This window comes from Kogia breviceps, chromosome 8 (assembly GCF_026419965.1).
Source record: "Kogia breviceps isolate mKogBre1 chromosome 8, mKogBre1 haplotype 1, whole genome shotgun sequence".
Taxonomy (NCBI): Eukaryota; Metazoa; Chordata; class Mammalia; order Artiodactyla; family Physeteridae; genus Kogia; species Kogia breviceps.
Genome location: NC_081317.1, coordinates 74,122,638 through 74,146,110, shown reverse-complemented (window position 1 = coordinate 74,146,110; position 23,473 = coordinate 74,122,638). Strand labels below are relative to the sequence as shown.

Here is a 23,473-nt window from a genome sequence, read left to right as displayed (position 1 = left end):
TCTCCCAGTCTGTGGGTAGTCTTTTCATTCTCCTACCAATGTCTTTCTTAGAGAAGAGTTCTAAATTCTATGAAGTTTAGTTTAACAGTTTTTTTTCTTTAATGGGTTGTGCTTTTGGTGTCATTTCTAAGAAATCTTTGCCCAATCCAAGATCACAGAGATTTTCTCCTGTGTTTTCTTCTAAAAGTTTTATGGTTTTACCTTTTACATTTAGATCTATGACCCATTTTGAATTAATTTTTCATAAGGTGTGAGATTTAGGTCAATGTTTATTTCTTTTGGCATGTGGATGTCCATTTTTCAAGGTTTTTTTAAAGTCTTTTTTAAAAAACATAGGAAGACATTAGGGGTCCCACATTTAAAGATCACTTAATTTTTCTAAAGATATAAAATAATCATCACATGAAAAGATACAATTAAAACAGGAGAAATGTCATAACCTTCCTGGACCCTCACACTCCAGGGTCAATATATGAAGAAGACAAAGACAACATGGGAACCACTGTCAGCTGATGTAAAATAACTTGTCCTTAGTGAATAAACAAATGCCAAGAGACATGGCAGAAATGGAATAGAGTGGGGGAGTCGATCACATGAATTGAGACCAAGCTTTGAAGGAGAGAGAGGGGCATTGCAGGCAAGACAGAAAGGCTGATTGACAGAAGCAGGCTATTCTTAGGAAAAGCTTGTATCAAGCAGTAATGAGATGTGAGGATAATAAAAGTAATAATAGTAAATACTTAAATAGCACTTTCTGTAATCAGGCATTGTCCCACGTGTTTTATGAATGCTTACTCATGTATTCCCCATAACAATCCTATGAGGTAGGGTTATTGCCTCTTTTTAAAATTAATTAATTAATTTATTTATGGCTGCATTGGGTCTTCGTTGCTACACACGGGCTTTCTCTAGTTGCGGCGAGCGGGGGCTACTGTTTGTTGCAGTGCACGGGCTTCTCATTGCGGTGGCTTCTCTTGTTGCAGAGCGTGGGCTCTAGGCGTGCGGGCTTCAGTAGTTGTGGCACGTGGGGCTTCAGTAACTGTGGCTTGAAGGCTCTAGAGTGCAGGCTCAGTAGTCGTGGCGCACGGGCTTAGTTGCCCCGTGGCATGTGGGATCTTCCCGGACCAGGGATTGAACCCGTGTCCCCTGCATTGACAGGCCCATTGCCTCTATTTTTAATGGGTAAGGAAACTGAGGCACAGAGAATATTATGTTCATGTTAGGTTCAGCCCTGTGAAGCTGCCATTTTTGTAGGTCAAAAATGTTCTACTCTCAGAAAGTTCATGTGGTCTGACCTAATAAGTAACTTCCCTAATGTCCTAATGTGTATGACTATTTTGAGAGGCAGAGCTGAACTTTGAACCCTGGCAGCTGGGTCAGGAGTCTAGACTGGAAGACTACCAGCTAGAGGGCCTCTTATAGACATGGCCAGCATGTGTACACACTGTGTACCTGGCACTGTCTAAAGTCTTACATGTATCAACAACTCATTTATCTTTGCATCAATACTCTTGAGGGTAGGTATGATAATCACCCAATAATCAGGAGAGGAGAGGCTTTTCCTGTCAAACCTCAGTACAGCTGCTAGGGACTTTGCATTGGAAGGACACACAGAAGGGGACATTGTATTTTCTGGCCAGCTCAAAATGAATGACATTGTTATTCTGATGGAGTAGAAAATTGACCTCATAATGTCTTCAGAAATAAGGATGTAAAAGAGAGAATGAATGATAATGGAACAGAAGGAGAGAAACATAATGTGAAAGACTGGAAGATGGACTACAGAAGGTACTTCAGATGTTTCTATGCTGGAGATATTTGGAATCAAGTATTTTATTTGCACTTGGCTAGCTTCTTCCGACTCTTAAATGATTGGCTGGCCATTCAGTGGACATTTGGTGCTTGGATCTACTCTGTCGAACAGTTAGTAGTCCATGTCACAATGGCCCGATGTTCAGTCTACTTAATTTACACCCAGAGTCTCTTAGGCAGAGAAGAAAAAAGTACCCAAATGTTGCTCTTCAGCAACATTTCATTTAATAATATGACCTAAAACTCTACTAAGTTTAACTATCAGATGAATCAAATTAGCACACACAAAAAAATCTGAATTACATAATATTTTTAAATGCAGTTTTATTATTTTTACATGTACAATATCTTAAGTTAGGCTAGCTGTGGATTGCCTAGCAAGACGATTCTACATGAATAAAGAGTCTAAGAATCTAAAGTAATTTAATTTAAATCTTGAGCATTAAATAATTCAGATCACCAAATCTACAAAAATATGGAAACATCCTTAACTTTATCTCTTTAAATCTCAAAATAGAGTAAATTAAGTCCCTTGAACCATTGTTTGTGGGTCAATATTCTGGGTCAATTCTGCAGAAATATAACTTAGACTAGAGCCAGGCCTGAACGAGGCATAAGTATAAAACAATTATTAACTAATTCATATGAACACTTAATTAATTAAATGAAAGAGACTGCAAGGACTGTATTATTGGCACCACTCTGCCCACTTGGCCCTGTATACTTGCCATAACAGTGGCAATTCTCTTGCATTTTGAAGCACATAAACATGACTGTGAACCTCTCTGTTGGTCTCAGATGCTGACACACAGACTTCCACCAGTTAGTAAAGCCAAATCCCTTCATTTGACAGTCCTCGACTCGACATCACTGGTTTCCTATTGTAATGTGGGACCAGCTGGAGCAGTGTATATCCATGGCAACCATCAGTATAGCCAATTCCTTCACTCACCTAGTAATATGAAATAATAGTCTATTTTTTATAACACATATCAAAACAAGATTTGGTTTTGTTCCTTGATTGTACACTATTTTGGTCCTCAGCCTCTTCTCAACAGAGATCCTACTGCAAACCCAACACTACTATGTTAAATGAAGCTATCAGTCATGGTGGGTGTAAACAGCTATGCCTAAGCAAACAGCTTTTTCTTGGGCCCATCTACACACTCTAGTGAAATGGAGAAATCTCTGTTTCCATGGGTTAAAAACAAACTGTTTACACAGTTAACTGGGATAAATGAGACCCAAGAAGAGCTTAAATCGAGTCTTCAAGACTGTGGGATGAAGTGCCTTGCCCAGGGCATTCTAAATGATATTTCCTGGCCTGGAATTATTCATACCCCCTCCAAAGAATATTAGTTTACTCATTTTCAAAGGCACCACTGGACAATAAATAAAATAAGAACTGGGCTTTTAAATTTCTTTCATTATATTTATGGTGATAAATATACATTTTACATTTATACTGAATGTATTATCCACACAGATGTGGTTCTAAAGTAAGCATGTTGGCCAAAAATCACTTCTGGTCCAACTTACTCTCAAAAGTCTTTATAACATGGAAAGAGTATTACTTATGGACATCACCACTTGAGAGCCACTGACCCAGACAAAAGAATGAAACAAGAGGATAGTCTAAATACAGATGTCTGGACATTCAAACCTTCATGATGCTAATGTAACTTTCAACTCCCTCACCGTGAGAAATAGCACAAAGCAGTACTTAAGATGATAGAATCTTAGGTTTGAATCCAGGCTCTGAGGTCTCTTTCTCTTACTAGCCGTGTGTCATTCGGCAAGTTACTTGCCTATTTGTGCCTCAGTTTACTCACCTATAAAATGGACATAATAGAACCCACCTGTTATGGACTAAATTGTGTCCCCCCAAAATTCATGTGTTGAATCCCTAACCTGCAGTGTGACTGTGATGGGGCCTTTGGAAGGTAATAAGATGAGATCACAAGGGTGGGACCCTTATAAGAAGAGACAGCAGAGAGCTTTCTTCCTCTCTCTCTGCCTTATGAGGACACAGTGAGACGGTAGCCATCTGAAGCCAAGCTGAGGACTCTCACTGCGGAACCAGATCAGCTGGCTGTTTGATCTTGGACTTCCTAGTCTCCAGAATTGTGAGAAATGTCTGTTATATAAACCACCCAGTTTATGGTATTTTGTTTTATGGCTGTTTGAGCTAAGACACCACCTTATTTTTTTTCTCATATTTTTATGAGCTGAAAGTTATAAAGCATGCAGAATAATGCCTAAAATATAGCAAGTGTTTTATTAATTGTCAAATGAAATTTTTAAAAAATAAAGGAATGGGTGGGAAATTCTAATGAGTTTCTTGCAGGTTTTCCACCACTTTGTCTTATGATCAGCCTCCATAATCTTAATAATCTTTTAAAAAATGTGTTTGTTATCATGACAAATGAGCTAATATATATGAAGCCATCTGGCATGGAATCTGATACACCCATCTCTAGGGTGTTTGTAACCACAGTTGTTTGCTGTATAATTATAAATGCTTGTTGTACTTGAGTTTGAAACTTGATTCGTCAGACCCATATCAACCCTGTTCTTTGCAAAGTTGTATTGAAAAACCTGGCCATCTGCCTTATGTCTCTCCAAGTCCACATGTCCTGTTGTGGCCCCAAGGAACAATGATCACACTCAATCCACTGGACATTGGTTTTACATCGTCTTAAGTAGAATTGCATCTTGCGCTGGGATTTGATTGTAGCCAGGTCATACATTAAATGCATATAGGAGACTGTTCCTTTACGTCTTGTTAGCTAACTTAGCAACAAGCTAGATTTTACCCCATAACTTTCTTTTAGCTTTCCTTCCTTTTCTCTCCGCTCTCTCTCCTGCTGTCAGCATTGAGCATGCAGCCCAGAGCCTGCATGTTAACCATCCTCTTTTTACTAAATAGTTGTATAAGATACAGAGAAAGGAAGACAGAACATTCACTTACAAACTCCCCAAGTTTGCAACCCAGAAGCTGGTCCACCAGAGCCCAGAGAATAGCCTTTGTTTCACAATTAGGCAAGGGATACAGTGGAAAAAGCCCAACTTGTTTCCTTTCTATGTAGGACCCAGAAACTAGCCAATTTTATACTGCTTTTTGGTTTAGTTTTCAGATTTTCCCACAGGTCTATTCAGACCAACTTGGCCAAAGGAAATGCCACGGCACAGCATTGCTTAGAGTAGAGCTGCGTGAGGCATAAGCTTATGAAAATTGGGAAAGACTTTAAAAAAATATGTGTGTGTGTGTGTATGTATATATATGTCGGCTCTCACATGTCACTAGTTTGTACTTTGTGCAGTGACAAAGTGAAGCCATCCAGTTTTCAAATACATGAATCAACATGGTCAACTCAGGTGATCATTTGTGGAAAAAAGCAACATCTTTGTATGTGTGAGTTTTGTTGAGGTACAGGAGAAAAATACAGATTTTTATATAAACCATCTATTTCACTTTAAAAAGAAGTAACAACCTTCCTATCTTCACGAAGAAAAGAAATGAGAATTTAAATCCACCCTTTCTCTGCATTTACTTTGTGGTGGGTAGGCACACTGTTGAATAAAACTGTCTAGAAGTTTTTCAGACTAACTGATGCCTACAGCCTTTGGTTAGGTTTCCTGCCTCGGGAAAGGTTAGGATACTTAAGGAACAAAGGGGCTTTGCCTGTCCCTAAGTTTATTGTTCTTTGACACAGCAGGTACAGCAAGTAGTTTGCACTAAGCAACAACCACTGAGGAGTTTAGCATCAATGAGAAAAGCTGGATTGTGCTCTGAAGTCATTAGTAATAACCTTGTTCCCTCTCCCAAGCCTCATACTGTGAGGACTTCTATTTATAAAAGTTGATTTTGCTCAAATTAGATTAGAAATCAGCTTTCCCTCAGCAGGGTGCTTGTTTGGCCGATATAGGGAGGATGGCTGTTGATGTGGGTAGGATTGAGAGAAAGAGTGAGCCCAGGCACCTGTTCTCATTAGCCTTCCATCTCTTTATGGGAGGTGGACGCAGAGGGAGTCTGAGAGCTACCGTTCATTGCAGATTGTGGAGGACCAGGATTCAGCTGCCTTCAGTTCACCACCTGGGGACAGAGGGTTGGCCCCTATTTCATTTAAGGGCATCGGGGGGCTACTGGGAAAAACAGAAATAGTGAAGAGAGGACTTACTGAGTAAATCAAAAAAACGTCCAACAGGAGCCGGAATGGATGAAGAGGAGTTACTCAGCTTCTTTAATAAAGCCAATAAGGATTACAATAGATAGCAATGCCTTATTATCTGACTGGATCCTGGGAAGTCCTTCCATAGGCCCCCACATGAAGTTCGACTTCCCTACACCCCTTAGCACTCTTTTTTCTTCTCTGCTCTCCTCTGCATTAGGGCAGACACAGAACACAGCAGGAGCACTTCTGCCCCAGGGCCTTTGCCTTAGCCCTGCCTGCAGCTTCAAACACCCTCTCCCTGGACTGCTGCTTGGTTATGTCCCTCATCCAAGACTGGAGTCTTTTCCCATCTCACCTTCTCATTGCTGTTCCCAGGCACCCACACGCCCACCTGATCCTTCTTGCCCTGCCTTACTTTTCTTTTCTTCTATAGCACTTATCACCTTCTAACACACCACTTAGTTTACTTATTTATGATGCTGTTGTTTATTTTCTGTCCACCTACCTCTCCCAATGCAGGCTGAAGAAGAGCAGGGATCTTTGATGCGTCATTCACTGGTGTATCCCAAGCACTTAGAACAGTGTCTGGCATATCGTACGGGGTTCATAAATACTTGTTGGATGAGTGATGAGGGAATCTGGGCATATATCATCATCATTATTAATATTATTTCTATTACTACTATATTCTGTTAACATTACTGTTATTTTATCAGGCTTAGACATTTTAATTGACGTACTCCATGACGTGCATAGATGGCAAATGTCAGGTCTAAGACTCAAACTGAGCTCACTAAGATTAGTGGCTTGTGTCTAGTGACTTCAAAGAGTGATTTAATAAGATGGATCACTTATGGAGAGACCCAAAACAGGAAGTGTACAGCAAGGAGATTATTTAAAATATTCAAACCACAATTAACAGCGGAGTGCCTTTCCCGTCTTGCTCCTTTCTATTCCCCCCACCCTGCTTCTCCACTTGATTGGCATCTGAGTTGCTTATTTTTAACAGATAAATCTTTCAAGATAAAAGTGTTTATTTTATTTTTCACTGACATGTGCTAGCGTTGCTCTGGGAAAGAAAAAATTTGGTACCACTGTACGAGGGTGTACTGTCACCCAATCTCTTGTTATAATAATAATAATGTTTATATTCTGCATACAGCTGGACTCCTTTTCACAACACGACAGCAAGTGTTGGGCACTGGAATCTGAGCCCGCCCACAGCAGTTGAGGTTTAAGTAGAACACGAACTGACCATGGTCCAGGTTCTTTGCTGTTTGAAGAGCAGGAGTTGAAGTGTGAAAAGCTCACATTTTAGCAGTAAACAGAGACAAATGGGCAGAGGGGCCTTAAAGTAAAAAGAGAGAGGGTGGGGAAAACAGAGGCTGGGATCTGGAGGGGGCAGTAAGGGGAGGAGAGACCCCAAGAGGGCTGTGTGCCAGGAGCCTGAGCCAGGGGCGTGAGTTCTGAGTACAAATGGATGTCCTGCGTTATCTGTCACTTACCAGGGGATTTGTAAATAATGTCAGCAGGAGCTTGTGTTTGTTTACAAGCACATTCCTGAATATTAGGGGCCACATTGATTGTTTCCCTTTATGTCCCATAATCCCGGGGGCACAATCCTATGGGAGCTGGCAGGAGCTGTGGATCATTTCCTTGGAGCTGATCCAGCCTAGTTTCCCTGATGTACATCCGCACAGAGATACGCATAGCCTGGCTGGCTAGAGTGATCCTTCTCAGCACAGAGAGCCCTGATGTCAGCTTGCTAGTTTCTTTTCATGAGACACTCCCTCTTGAAGAAGGCCCTGGCTCCTCCCTCTTCACACAGCCAGCAGGACAGATGTATGGGTTTCTGAAAAATTATGCAGTCCCTTTTTAAACAAAAACAAGAAGCATGTTTCTTAATGTGAGGCGTGGTGGCTCAGGTAGAAAGGACCTACAGGGGAAGCCTTTCCCGGTTAAGGCAATGAGAAGGGAATCACAGTCCCTGCACCTGGGATGGAAGGGACACCTGTTTCTGCCCTTGTAGCTCTGGAGAGTGTATTCTTCCAACATGAGGAGCTGGTACAAGAACGTTACAGTCAAGAGTTACAATGGAAGTGGACATAGCACAAAGTCTGGGAGAGTAAATTATTTATTTGACTTCTTCTCTGAATATTTTTGTTTTTGGTTTGAAGCAGAAAAAAGCTTATCTAATCCTATTTTGCTTAGGCAAATATCAAAAGGAATGAGATGAGCCCTCAGTAAAATTGTAAGTTAAATGCTTTTTATTCCCATCCTTCCCTGCGCCCCTTTCCCCCGTCCCCAGCCCCCTCCCTAATTGCCATGAGTTGCCAGCCTGCTGGATCTTGGCCTGCTCTGATGAAACTACCAGCCTGAGAAGCTGATTCTCTCTAAGGTGTTAATGGCTGTGCCCTCAACTAGAGAAACGTTGCTTGCAAGAAAACAAAACCCACTCAAACTAGATTAAATAAAGAAAGATTGTAAGTGTCTAAGAGGAAACCTCAAAAACATTCAAAGACAGGAAACAAAGCATGACATAAACTGACTGGAAATGAAGCTGGAAGTTGTTTTGGGAAACCAGGATCTGAAGACATGACCACTCGTCTGCTTTTCTTTCTACTTCTTTCCAGGCTCAATCAATCAATCATCTCTCTCATTCTCTCTTGCTCTCTAGCTCTCTCTCTGCTTTCCTTCCCTTCCTTCCCCTCTCCTCTCTCAGATGGCTTGCTTTCCTTTTTTTTTTTTTTTTTTTTTCTCTTGGCAGTGTTGGATCTTCGTTGCTGCCTGCAGGCTTTCTCTAGTTGCAGTGAGTGGGGGCTACTCTTCATTGTGGTGCGCGGGCATCTCCTTGCGGTGGTTTCTCCTGTTGTGGAGCACAGGCTCTAGGCGTTCAGGCTTCAGTAGTTGCAGCATGTGGGCTCAGTAGTTTCAGCGCATGGGCTGTAGGACGTGCGAGCTTCAGTAGTTGTGGCACGTGGGCTCAGTAGCTGTGGTTTGCGCTCTCTAGAGCGCAGGCTCAGTAGTTGTGGCGCATGGGCTTAGTTGCTCTGTGGCATGTGGGATCTTCCCAGACCAGGGATTGAACCTGTGTCCCCTGCATTGGCAGGCGGACTCCTAAGCACTGCGCCACCAAGAAAGTCCCTGGCTTTACTTTTAAATGACCTAACTTGGTCTGATTCTATATGGTCTTCAATTAAGTACCTGCCATCACCTAACTAAAGTCTCTGCATCTCAGTTTAATTTCTAAAAACCAAGTCTGATTAGCCATTGGTCATTCAATGGATTTGCTCCTTGCAACTTGGGTAATGATGGGATTTGATCTGAATTGAGGGGGGACGATGAAGAAATTAGGAAAGGGTTTGTTAACCTGTGAGACCTAGGGCTACAGGTTGCCCTAGAAGAGGGCTACCTCTTCTAGCTGTGAGCAGGGCAAGGGAAGTGGAGCATGTATATCAGGTATCTTTGACACACACCCCAGAAGGCAGTGGCTTAATGCTGTAAGCATTTATTGAGCTCAGGAGCCTGTGGGTTGCCTGGATGGTTCTGCTGTCTTGGCTGGGCTTGGGCATATGCCAGGAAGTCAGCTGGCTGTCAGCTGATCCAAAACAACCTTAGCTCCCACAACAGAAATGACTGGGAGCAGAGGCTTCCGTGTTTCATCCTCCAGCAGACTAGCTCAGGCATGTTCCCCGTGGTGATGGCTGAAGTGGAAGAGTGGAAACAAAAACACTCAAGGTTTTTTCCATGCTTCTATATGGGTCACATTTGCTAACATCCCCATTGCCAAAGAAACTTACATGGCTAAACTCAGAACCAAGGGGCAAGGAAATAGATCCTGCCTGTTTATTGAAAGAAATGAAACTCTCAACTCACATGGCAAAGGAGGTTGGATTCAGAGACAGAAATTGGAGCTATTAATGCAATCAATCTGCTGCATCATGGCAACAAATTCACTGACATGTACAATAGGCTAGTATAGATACACATCCTTTGCAGGCAAAATTTGTCTAGGATCTTACTGATACTAATTCCTGATCCCAAATAACGAACTACCAAGGTTGGAATTTTGAATCCTTCTCAAATAACAACAAATAAGTGACATGTTTGTCTCTAAGTAAAGCTAGAAATTAAGAATAACTAAAACACAGAACCAAGATAACAGAGGGAATTGGATGTTCTCCCCTCCCCCCCTCCCCCCTCCCCCACCCACAATTCACACACAACATACCTAGACTTATAACATCCTGCTTTATATATATATATATATATATGTGTATATATATATATATATATATATATATATGTATTTCTTTTTGTTGTGGGGGAGTGGCTGCTTTGGGTCTTTGTTACCGCGTGCGGGCTTTCTCTAGTTGCAGTGAGTGGGGGCTACTCTTTGTTGCCATGCCTGGCTTCTCCTTGTGGTGGCTTCTCTCGTTGCAGAGCAAGGGCTCTAGGCATGCAGGCTTCAGTAGTTGCACATCCTGCTTTCTGATTCACTAGATTAAAAAACAAAGCTTATTTAATTGTGTTTCCTAAATAGCTGAAAGCTGAGCATGTGTAACCCTAACCCTGTGAAGAGTTAGAGGCTCTGTCATTGGTGAGTTTTTTCCCCCTTGGTGGTGGCTGGGTTCTGTGTTGTGCAGTGGGGGCTAGGTATTTGTTTGCTTTTCTGACAGGAATAAAAAGAATACAGCTTTTATAGGTGACCTACAGTTAGCTCCTGGGATAGATAATCCAGTCTGGGGCTTATTCTGGTTTTCTGCTCCTCTTCTTAGATTCATAGAGTAATAAAATGTCTGGACTTGATGGGGCTTAGAGATCATCTAGCGTTTCCCAACCTTTAGTTAGTCACATACACCATTCACTGTTTTGTAACATCTGTCCACTCTTTAATGTTTTTAGTTAAATTGCTCAATTTTAAAACCTAAATTAATTTATTTTAAAAAATTTACATCATGGCCGTTAAGTTGAAAAATCAGTGTGATTTGATGTAATAGAAAATGAGCACAAAATAAACAGAATGAAATCACCACATTGTTAGGAAATTCTGTCCAGATGCTTGAGCCTTCAGCCTGCCCAGTCTTTACTAAAAAGGAAGTTTAGCAGATGTGAAGGAAGTGTTAAAGAAAGATTATCCTCAAACTGACGCATTCTCTCTGATGGAGTCAGGAAGATGGAAAGAGGCTTGAAAAGGTCATCACTTTCTCACTATCCAATTCAGTGCTACTTAGTGAGCTGTTTCTGTATCCCACAATCATCTTGGACTTCCTGAGTCGTGTGGGCAGTGCACTGTAGGGGATATCCATAGTCCAAGTCCCTCCATTCACAAATGGAGGAACTGAGACCTCTTATTCCTTTCTCATGGTTGCCTTTGTACCATGTCACTACCAACTTGCATCTTGCCCAACACTTAGGATAGGGGAAGGGAAAAGAAATGAACCACAAAAGAAGTAAGAGAGCTGGTGGGTGGTGCTTCCGACTCTACAAAGTTGGAGCTTACCTGGTATTCAGTTACCTCTGTTCTTCCTGACCTCCATTTCTAGAGGACATTGACTATAGCCTATTAAAAGAAACAGAAAGACCCCCTTACTTACATAAAGAAGACTTCTGCCTGGATGGACTGTTATCCAGGACTCTTAGATCAGGAGCTTCTAGATAGATGTAGCCATACAAAAGGAGGCATCTCCAGTTCTTCTGCCAAGGAAAGCAGTGTGTCAGGGAAAAGGCCAAAAAGGTAAAGCTATCTAAATCTGGTTCCTTGGAGTAAGCCATAGGAGCTGTGTAATGGCATTCTAAATCCTCCATGGCAAACTGTATGGATTTTCAAAATGAGGTGGGTAAATCCTCTTTGTCTCCTTATCTTTTCAGGATGGATTTTTAGTTGAAAATCCTTTGTTTAAAAAAAATAGGATAAATGTAGTCATATGTTTAACTAAGCTCTTTATTCCATTGCCTGTGATTTGGAATAAGCTATTGAGACATTTCTTCAGTGAGGTAGAGGTGAACTTCTGCAAATATCCTTCTTCTTTATATTTTTAAAGATGATGCTCATTATATCATATATTGGTGTTTCATTTTTAATCTCTCATACTTTTTGGAAACAGTGTGGTATGTGTATTAAGTAAACAAATGTTTCTTTTCCCCATGCCTTATAGGATAAAATCAAAAGGGCAAGTGTCTTAATCTTTGGGATGTGGGTGCCTACAGCTGGTAGCTATTATATGAATCAAATTTCTTTCTCCACACTTCGAATTTTAGTGTTCTATACATTTGTGCATGATCTGAACAGCTCAGGCTTTATTCGTGTTGATGGAAACAAGAAAAATTCAGATGTCTATCAATCTGTCTTTACATTTGTTCATAGTTGAGATTCCTCTCAACCCCATGTTGGCTCTTTCTTCAGAGGCACAGAGAAAAGATACTTTACAGTTGAACAGGTTTGCATGGACATCCTGATTCTGTTCTTACTGTCTCTGAAGTACTGACAGAGATACTAAAATTTTCTGAGCCTCACTTCTTCACCTTTAAATGGGGCAATAAAATCGATCGTGTCAAAGTATTATAAAGATTAAAATAAGGTGATATAGGTAAGGCTCATAGCACAGGGCCTTACACTGAAGCTTGCGATAGGTAGTCACTAGCAATATTACATTGGAAAGGCTGTGTGAGGTAGAGAGGCATATACATACAGGCTTTGGGGTCAGAGAGGAGGAGGACCCATTTCTGCTTCATTCATAGGTGCATCTCCAGAGCCAATTCCCACTGGCACATAGCAGGAACTCATTATTTTTTGGATGGATGAATGAATGGTTCTGGCATATTCCCTTATTAGTTGTGTGATGTTAGATAAGGCATTGCACCCCTCAGTGCCTGTTTCTACAACTATGAAGCAAGGATAATACATTTGTTATGGAGTTGCAAGGAAGCTTAAGCACAATGGCTGATGTGAAGTACGCAGCACAGAGACTGGCCACATGCTATGCTTTCCACAGTTGTTTATTCCAAATCTCTACTGTCCTTCACTTTAGTGGATCCCAAATAACAAACTAGGATCAGCAGTTCCACTAGAAGTATTCATTTTAATTTAGTTTTGTTTTTTGGGTTTTTTTTTGGCTGTGTTGGGTCTTTGTTACTGCTCGTGGGCTTTCTCTAGTTGCAGCAAGCGGGGGCTACTCTTCATTGTGGTGTGCAGGCTCTAGGCACACGGGCTTCAGTAGTTGTGGCACACGGGCTCAATTGTTGTGGCTCGTGGGCTCTAGAGTGCAGGCTCAGTGATTGTGGTGCATGGGCTTAGTTGCCCCACGGCATGTGGGATCTTCCCGGACCAGGGATTGAATCCGTGTCCCCTGCATTGGCAGGCAGATTCTTAACCACTCTCCCACCAGGGAAGTCCCAGAAGTATCCATTTTAAAAGGTATCTTTTAAAATGGACAGTGGGCAGTGTCCAGGAGCCCAGGACCTATGTAGGTGGCCCTTCATCAAAAATGTCAGGGTCTAAGAAAAGCAGGATGTCTAATTTGACCCTTTTTTGTTCCTGGGCAACTTCAAGGTAGTATAGGTTGGGCAAAGGCCAGGCCATGTGGGCATAAGGAGGATCTTGAAAAGAGGTATAGAAATTATCTTTCACCGAGACCTCATGTTCTCATTTTTGAAAGAACTAAGAGAAAGTTTCCATCTCTTGTGTCAACTTCAGTTGATTAGTCGTGCTTTGAGGAGTTTTGTCGTAAAAAGGATTCCAAGGCTACAACCTGACAGAAGAGTGTAATGATTGATTACCAACTGTCTGCCGTGAGGTTAAGATGGCGTGTTATGTCTGGTGTGCCATGGAGATTTATGCAACAGCATTCAGAAGGGAGATTTGTGTGTGTGTGTGTGTGGTACACGGGCCTCTCACTGTTGTGGCCTCTCCCCATTGCGGAGCACAGGCTCCAGACACGCAGGCTCAGCGGCCATGGCTCACGGGCCCAGCCACTCCGCAGACCCATGTCCCCTGCAGTGGGATCTTCCTGGACTGAGGCACGAACCCATGTCCCCTGCATCAGCAGGTGGACTCTCAACCACTGCGCCACCACGGAAGTCCCAGAAGGGAGATTTTCTATAGCCTTTACCGAAGCCAGGCATGTTCCTTTGCAAGTTAATTGCAAAAACAAACAAATAATCAAGAATCTGTTTTTTCCCCTCTTTCAGATTTTTGCTCTTACAGGAACCATCTCATATGAGCAGGTCATGGTGGCACTTAAGATCTTGAAGTAGATAGGAAAACAAACACTGACCCAGTGAAATTGATCGCATGTGACCCTTACAGAAATGCCTGACATTGCAGGTCAAATGTACAGTATGTGATATTCCTGCCTGCATTCATTTGGCAAATATTTATTGAGCATCTGCTATGTGCCAGGCAATGTTATAGCTGTCGTTTCTTTAGTGAACAAAACAGACAAAAACGCTTTTCCCCATGAAGCTTATGTTCTACTGAGGGATTCTGTTGACCCTTATTTTAGTTATTATAAAAATTTATTTATGATAAAAAAAATTCCAACCATTGGAAGGCTGCCCTCCAGAGCATGTACAGAAAAGGGAGGACTTTCTTACTCTGACCTGCATAATATGGCTGGATTATAACTGCACAACCTATCATTGTTCTAGATCCCAGTCATCCATTTCACTTCTACTCGTTAATGCACTTCCAACTTTCTGCCTTGTGATGTGTCATTGTGACCCACGTAGATAAACTGTAGAGAATCTGCATTTCCAAATGTTTGATCCCTTCTCATTTGGCCATAATCGCATAGATGCAGCCTTTACACTCTGTACCGGCACCGCCCGCCCCCCCACCCCCCCGCCCGGGGCTTCTTTGGCCTAATCTATCTATGATCAGCTTCTAGAGCAAGGTTTTCTTCACTTTGGGAGTAGCTGGAAACTTTGGCCAGTTTCCCAAGTGTGTTTACCCTACTGACTTGATAATAAGTGAAATCTGTATCATTAGTTTCTGAGTCAGAGGACAATTGAGCTTTGAGCAATGTAGACCCCTTAAGTTCTTCTGTGCTTGGGGAAGAAAAAGAGCAACAGAGCCACTGGCTCCTGCCCTGAAACTGTGATTCAACCTTGATGTCAGGTCAGATTTCACATTGCCAGTTGCCTCTTCCAATCTCTTCATGCTACTCCAAGGCTCCAAATGTAGCCTCCCAGGAGTGGTATAAAAAAAAAAAAATCAACATCTTTAATGACCGTGGACAGGGGACAGGGAGGCAAGGGTGACTGTATTAGCCAGGACTCACTGCAAGTGATAGAAACCCAATTCAAATTGACTTAAGGAAAAAAAGGAATTTTATAGTTCATATAACTGAAGAATTCTGGTTTTAGGCATGGCTGAATCAGGAATCTGTTTCTCTTCTCTGTGATGGAGTCACTCCTGGGCAGGCTCTCTTCGCTTGGTAGACTTAAATCGCATTGTAAAAAGAGCTTTTTTTTAAATACGAGTTCTAGCAAAAGTCCCAAGCTTTGGGCTTCCCTGGTGGTGCAGTGGTTGAGAGTCCGCCTGCCGATGCAGGGGACACGGGTTCATGCTCCGGTCCGGGAAGATCCCACATGCCACAGAGCGGCTGGGCCCGTGAGCCATGGCCGCTGAGCCTGCGCGTCTGGAGCCTGTGCTCCACAACGGGAGAAACCACAACAGTGAGAGACCTGCATACCGTAAAAAAAAAAAAAGTCCCAAGCTTTATGCTCATTGGCTCTGATTGCTCAGGCTAGGATCACATGTCCATCCCTGAACTAATCACTGCCAGCAGGAGATAAAATACACTGATTAATTTCCTCAATATGGAACTGCATGCAGCTCATTTCACCCAAACTTCATGGACTGAGAGTAGGTAGGGACAGTTCCACAAAGGGAAACCAGGAGTCTCTTGGCAGAGGAAGGGGAAATGTATATACTAGGCAGGTGGAACCACCAAACATCCACCAGAGGCACTCTGCACTGACTGTCACCAACAAAGAGGGAGGTGACAACATGTCACTTGTTGTGAGGGTGGTAGTGACTGTGCATTTACTTCTTGCAAGAGGGTTGGGAGAAAAACCACTCATGTCAGGTTCCAAGGCAGGGAAGGAGGAGGCGCAATGATAGCCACCAGCCCACACATTCCTAAACATCTACCCAGGTGCCATCTTGGGTTTGTGTGCCCTAGAGTATTTCCCTGGGAATATGACCCCCCAGATACTGGTTGGTACTATAACTTATATAAGTTATAACAGATAACGTATCCTAAAAATCTGCTTACCAGGGCTTTTAGGCACCCAGTTCATCTTCATCAGGGGTAGACATATGTAAGTTTGAGTCAGAGCACTTTCTAGTGCAGATAAATGCTCTGAGCAAGGACACGGCTAGGAGCCATTACAAAGCAGTGTTTTGCACTAACTGCTGCATATAATGTTCACTGCCTCTTTGCTGATGTTACCAATGAAGACTGTTTCTTACTGATTCATTTTTATTATCATTATCACAAGGATCATCTAATTCATTTATACTGCACTTGTTGCTGTAGAGTCTAGATGGTGGTCCTCAAGGCTGATCCTGACTACCAGCCTGCTCAGTGTGACCCAGGCCCGAAGGACTGCAGCGGTTCTGCTGTGCTTCTTCAGAGCCCCCAGCAGCGCTCACATCACCCGTTAAATGCAATCTTCTGTTCCCTTTCGGTGCCCCCTACTAAACTGTGAGTTCCTTAGCAACAGGGACTGTCTCTTTAATCCCCAGCATCTGCTGTACCCAGCACATTATAACCACTCAATGAATGTTTGTAGAATAAGTGCTATGCTTAGTGATTGTAAAATAAAGAGGAATAAGACATAGTCCCTAACCTTGAGATGCTTCAAGTCTATTAATTATAAAATAACAATACCAATCATGACACCAACTAATGTTAATTAAGTGCTGTATGCTAGATACTGAGCTAAGTGCTTTCCATGCATTATCTCATTTAATGATCTTGACAATCTCCCCCCATATATACTATTACTACCCCATTTTACAGATGAGGAGGCTGATGTTCATGGAGTAAGCTAATGTCGCATCATTTGAAAATGGTGGAATCGGGATTTGAACCCAGGTCTGCCGGATTATAATGCATGTTCCTAACCACTAAAGTAATACTACTTCTATAAAGGCAGGATGAAGAAAAGGTGGGGGAAGGTGGAATAAATTAATACCCAAAGAATTGGCAGAGAGTTCCCAGAGCCAATCATGATGACATCAAATCAAATCAAATCTTGTATAAAGGTAATGAGTTGGTCCTGTTTTCCAACTAGTAGGGGAATAAAGCAGAGATCTAGAGACATGTTAATGACATTATCTGAAGACCCATGGAAATGCACACGGGCCACTTGAAACTAGCAAGCACCTACTATTCTCCCTGGGTTTTTCTCTAGGCTGGAAGAAGGTTTCTTCTCTAGTGGAGGAAGCGTCTGCATCTTCACTAAATACGGGGTCAAAAGCTGGATGAGCTCTGCCCCTCACAAGTTTATTTTAGGTTCTCCCAGAATGTAAAGAGACATCTCAGAATGACATCATTAAATGGAAATCAGGGATCACACCTGTAAAAACTGTGTGCACTTTGTACCCTACCCCAAGCAGTTCTTTCTCCTGCTCTTTGTCGGCTTCCCCATAGAGATCTGAGCAGGAACCAAAGAAAAGGGCAGCACAGGAGTGACAGCCCCAAGGGAGGTCAAGTCAGGAGGAAGGGGGTAGGGTGGCTGGGCAAGCTTCGCTGAGGATAGAAAAGCAAAGTGAGCTATTCCGTGAGGCCTGCAGCCAAGTGGGTGTCAGAGACCCGGGCATCTGGTTGAGCATGAGAGGCCTTCTTGCCAGACCAAGGGCAGGATTTCTGGGAAGAACCTAAGGAAGGAGCCAGCAACTGCTTAGAGCTAGAACTGGCCATCGTGAGTAGGCTTGCAGAGCTGTGGTGAATGTCAGTGCTCAACAACCAAATTGTGTTTAATGATCTTTATTCACTCAGCAGTTTTCATGTGTGGATCTGTGTGGATGTGCTGTGTGTATGCACTGAGCCAGGTAATTGGAAACCATGAAAAGACATGTAACCACTGGAAATCTTATGTAGGACAAAGAGACCAGTAAATTGGCAGCAGTGATACGGTGTTGAGAAACCCCCCAAAGGGGCAAGCAAAGGGAGTTCTGGGAGTATATAGAAGACAAAATTACTAAAGAAAAAATTATTTGTTAAAGAAAAAATTATTCGTGACATTTGGTAAAAATGGTAAGGAAGACTTTGTTCAAGGGGGGCTACTGCAGTGGAGTTCTGTAATAGGAAAGAGAGATTGGGCTCGACTCTGAGTGAAGAAATTAAAAAAAGGAAATTTATAGCCATGAGCTGGGTGTGGGTCAGTGGATGGAAGATCACTAAGAGGGAACATCAGGAGTAAGGGGGGGTTCTGGCTTACCTGACGTAACGGATTCTTACTGAAGACAGACCAGTGTGATCAGACTTCAGACGGAGGATGGTGGAGAATGAGGAAACTGATTAGATATCGATGGTGATTAGAAATTGAGGATGGGGATTCTGGCTAAACATACTTAGCAGGATTCTTGCTAAAATGGGACAAATGCAGAGACAAGCATGGAAGTCCACAAGTTGAGGCCACAAAAGAGCTCAGAAGAGCCTGAGTGGAGTTTGGTCAAGCAGAGGATCTTTGTCAATACCTATCCCAGTCCCAGCTGGAAAGGAGCAGAAAGTCAGCTGAAAGCTAAGTGAGCACTGAAAAGTGAATAGGGTTCATCCAGGTGAAGCATGGGAGTGGGAACAAGGTGTCAGGGGGCTTTGGGAAGCGAAAGAAGCGTGGCTCAAAATCAAGAAGTAAGAGAGGGCATGACAGTTCTAGGAGCTGCAAGAAACTTGGTCCAGCTTGCGCTCAGAGGGAGAGGTGGGAAGTAGCAAGAGATGGCACCCAGGCTAGCTACCCTCAGAGTTAGGACTTCATCCTGGAGCCAATGCGGGCTCTATCATTGGGTTTTCCTTCCAAAGGAGGAAATGATCAGAACCTCTTACAGGGCTGTCTTGGGTGCATAGTGCCACAACTGCCAACAACAAAAAAGATGCTGGTTCCTTGAGAACATCTGAGTCCATCAACACCTGATCATCTTACAGGCAGGTCCAAAGGAAGCACTTTGGCCATCTTTTTCTGGCCATGAAAACATCTTGGTGTCCTGATATTACTAAAACCCTCATAAATTGAGAAGATGTGTTTTGGACTTCAGAGCATGTCAAAAATCACATAATGTTTCTAGCCTAATTCTAGTTCAGTAGACTCATGTTAGTGGCAACTGAGAATTACCTGGGAAATTTTGAAAGAAATATTGATGCTGGGGCCACCCTCAAAGATTCTGGTTCAATTGACTGGGGTGGATCTGGGCATTGGCAGTTTTTAAAGATCCCCACATGGTCCCCTGTGCAGTCAGATGTTTTATTTTTCTCTATTTGCCCATTTATTCAATGCAGTTGGGTTTTGTTCTCTGTGCCCTGGAAGCACATTTTTGGAATGGAAATGCTGCTGGAAAAAAAAGCAGGTGGCTACAGGCTCCAGGGTCCTGGCCCATCTCCCCTCATTGCCCCTCCCCATGAAATGCCATCCATCAGGAGCACTAAGCGACAGTCCCCCTAAATACTTCCCAAGGTGCTGCCCTGTTTCGTTCCTTCCACACCGAGACAGCAAATCGTTAACTCAGAGTCCCTGGGTTGTTTCTTGAAGCAGTTAACAGCTGCCCCGGTGTTAATTCCGAGTCAGTAGCCCCTCGATGCTGCTGCTCTTACAGCTGTCGGCTTCTGGCCTCCACAGCACATTTTGAAAGTAACTTGATGGGGCAGTGAGACTCTGCCCCTTCGGCACTCCCTGGGAAAGCCGTCGCAAGGCTTCCTGGGGACACCAAGTGCCTCAGGGACTCAGCAAGCCAGCAGGGGGCTCCACCCACCTCTTTCGTGTCAGATGACAACTTGGGAGACTGGCGGAACCAACTCCCCTCTGCAGGGACAGGCCCTAGAGATATTCATGAAGCTTTCGTTTGTTTGTTTTGGCTTTTCTGGAATTCTTTTTTCTGTTTGTTTTGAGATGGCTGTATTTTTCCTTCATCTAAAAACCCCTCCTTCAACTCAGTCTGTGATTTCAATCACAGAGCCACATGATTTCTCACATCTTGCCTGTGCTGCTTCCTCCAGCTCCCTGTGGACAGAATGAGACTCGAGAGGATGGTAAAATAATCCAACTGCCTCCCTGCAAGACAGGAGCCTGGATCGTGCCGGCCATCATGGCCTGCTACCTCCTAGTGGCAAACATCCTGCTGGTCAACCTCCTCATCGCCGTCTTTAAGTAAGAGGGTCCTTCTTCAGAGCCCTTGGAGTGGAGTAGGGAGACTGAGGCAGGAGCAGGGCATGACGCTCCAGGAAGCAGGGGTTTTCCTCACTTGATTCTCTCTGGTCTCTATTTCAGCAATACATTTTTTGAGGTAAAATCAATATCCAACCAAGTGTGGAAGTTTCAGAGGTATCAGCTCATCATGACTTTCCATGAAAGGCCCGTTCTGCCCCCACCTCTGATCATATTCAGCCACATGACCATGATATTCCAGCACCTGTGTTGCCGATGGAGAAAACACGAGAGTGACCCAGATGAAAGGGACTATGGCCTGAGTAAGCTTTGAGTGACAACCCCCTGCAACTACAGAGCAGAAATCCCCACCATGTCTATAGGTGGTCATGCAGGACCACTGGCCACCTGGATCCTCCTGCTTCCTGCCCACAGCTCCGAAGACTTGGGAGGGATGGGAGGGTATGCATCATGAGAAATGGTGCTGGAAGGAAGACAGGAGAGGCTGAAAGCGAGCATTCTTGGCCTCACACCTTTCTTAGTGAGATAAAACCAGGCTCCAGCAGGGCTGTTTTAGCACCTTCATAGGTTCTAAGCTTCTTACTCTACAGACATCCCACCACAAGATATATCAACCATGTTAATATGCTCTCAATGCTGCAGTATATAGAATTTAAGCATCCTGACATGAGTTGAGTTGTAGGTGACTAAGTTTGATTTTCCATGGTCATTTTTGGATCTATCATGTTTTTAGGTCTTAAACATTTCCCAAGCCTTAAGGGTTGTGCCTATATGGCTTCATGAGGAAACCAGTCCTGCTTTCCATGATTCCAAGGACAAAAAAAAAAAAAAGACCCTCCACCAACCACCTTCTAACCCAGTGTTTCTAGAAGATTAGATTGACATTGGGGTGGAATAATTCTTCATTATATAGGATTGTTCCACATATTGCAGGAGATTTAGCACATCCGGCCTCCACACATTGAATACTAATAGCTCCTGCAGATTCCTAAATATCCCCTGGGTACCACCCACAGTTAAGAACCATTGGGAATCCAGCCCCCATACAAGCAACCTACCATGGTTTCTCAAAGTGTGTCAAATAGACCACCTACACTAAATCTACTGAACCAGAGCCTCTAGGATTGTGGCCCAAGAATTACCTCCAGGTGATCACTAGTGCAACTAAAGTTTGAAACCAAAGCCACTTAATAATCAACTGCTTCTCTAAGTCTGAAGCTTTTAACAACTTCTCTGACACAGCAATGTGTGACTTCTTTCGAGACATTAAAATTGGAAAGTTGGAGAGGGGTTAAGAATTCCAAAATTCACTATTTCCATTCGAAACACCTATTTAGGCAAGTAGAAAGCTCAGGGGGAGAAAAGGTTCAGATTTCCACTGGGCTCTTTCTACCACTGAATCAGTTATGAATTTGTTTACCAGCTATAAACAGAAAATCAGACTAACAGTAACACAAATACGTAAGGTTTTACTTTTCTCACACAACAAGAAGTGAAAAGGTAAATAAATAGCCCAGAGCTCAACAATGACTCACTGAAGTCAAAGACCCCAAGTCCTAATTTTAGGCTCAGCTATACCTTGTCACACTGTCTTGTCTCATGGTAGCAAAATAGCTGCTGCACTTCCAGTCATCACATTCATATTCAGGGCAGAAAGAAGCATGAAGGTGAAAAAAGGTAGAAAGAAGCAGCCACATACTTATAGTTTATCAGGAAAGCAAAATCTCTTCTCAATATACAACCCCTTCCTACAGCAGGTTTTTTTTGTTCCTTGAGCCAAACTGGGTCTCATGGTTGTTGCTAGCTTGAAGGGACACTGGAAACGTGTGTATTTGGCTTTCCAGTCTCAGCAGTGGGAAGAGGGAAAAGGGAAATTGGGTTGCAAAGGGCTTTTAGTAAGGTGAATGAACGATGTCTGTCTGCCACTCTCCTCAGCCCAGAAGTTGAGTTTTTAAGAAACCTCCATTCTCTGCATAGCTTCCCTTTCCTTTATTTAGCTACATTCTTGTCCTTACAATATATATAATTCTAACCGGTCTCTGCAGTAAACCAGGTATACTCAGGTGAGCTTCAGAGACCCATAATGAATCTAACACAGAGAAAGAGGACAGTGATACAAGTTGCCTGACCAGATTTGGATTTAGTTTGAGACTCAGTGAAGAATCTGGGCCCCATTCCCTAACCTTGAGTTGGATTAGGAATGTCATTAAACCCACAAGTCAGGTGCCATTGCTTTTTACTTCTCTGCTTCATATCTCTCATTTCTTTTCCACAGAGCTCTTCATAACTGATGATGAGCTCAAGAAAGTACATGATTTTGAAGAGCAGTGCATAGAGGAATATTTCAGAGAGAAGGATGACCGATTCAACTCGTCCAATGATGAGAGGATACGAGTGACTTCAGAAAGGTGTGTTCCCATGGGCACGTGCCTCCTGGGGATGTTTTATACCATGGCATGCCTTACCAATTGATTTTGTTTGCAGGGCCACAAAAAAACAGACCCCATTGTGCTTACTTTTATTCTCCAAGAAATCATCGAGCTTATGGGAGAACAGAATGTTGTCTGAAATGTCTATAGATCAAAGTCCCAGACTTATAGACCCTAGACTTCTCCAGCAGGCAGTAGCAGCTGCCTTCCTGGACACTAGAGATTGTTGAGTCCAGGACAAGGCAAAAGTTGCTGGCTCAGACCAGAAATTGGGAAGTTGTGACCCAGACATAAACCAAGAGAGACCCAGCCCAACTCAAGGCTTTCCATCAAGTTTGTGTTTCATGTAGATCACTGAGCATCTTCTCCAAAGGTGAGGATGGTCCTAGTGCCTGGCTTATATGGGTGCCCAATACCTTCTGAATAAACAATAGCAAGAGACTTGTGAATTAGTTAGAATAATGGTTGAGGGTTTTTTTTTCAATTGTTTTGTTTTTTCTTCTTATAGAACAAGATAAAAGCAAAGAAATAAAAGCAGATTTTTTACTTATGTATTATATAATTTAAGTCTCATTGGCCAAATAGTTTTGTAGACCAGTAGGGCTGTAAGAAAAAAATCTCAAAATGAAGAGAAGAGACTCCTTTAAAGTTAATAAATCTAAGTTT

The 23,473-nt window shown here is 42.9% G+C and overlaps 1 protein-coding gene across 13 annotated transcripts in view; it reads left to right on the top strand.

The window, feature by feature from the left end:
- The window catches only part of TRPM3 (transient receptor potential cation channel subfamily M member 3), a 514,000-nt gene that overhangs the window by 474,063 nt on the left and 16,464 nt on the right, over positions 1–23,473 (top strand). For 12 of the 13 annotated variants that reach the window (XM_059072701.2, XM_059072700.2, XM_067039572.1 and 9 more), the window contains 3 exons: positions 20,210–20,360; positions 20,481–20,680; positions 22,654–22,786. In XM_059072701.2, coding sequence (XP_058928684.1) covers positions 20,210–20,360; positions 20,481–20,680; positions 22,654–22,786 — 484 coding nt within the window. The remainder of the gene's footprint in view (positions 1–20,209; positions 20,361–20,480; positions 20,681–22,653; positions 22,787–23,473) is intronic. The other variant, XM_067039571.1, reaches the window with a different exon arrangement.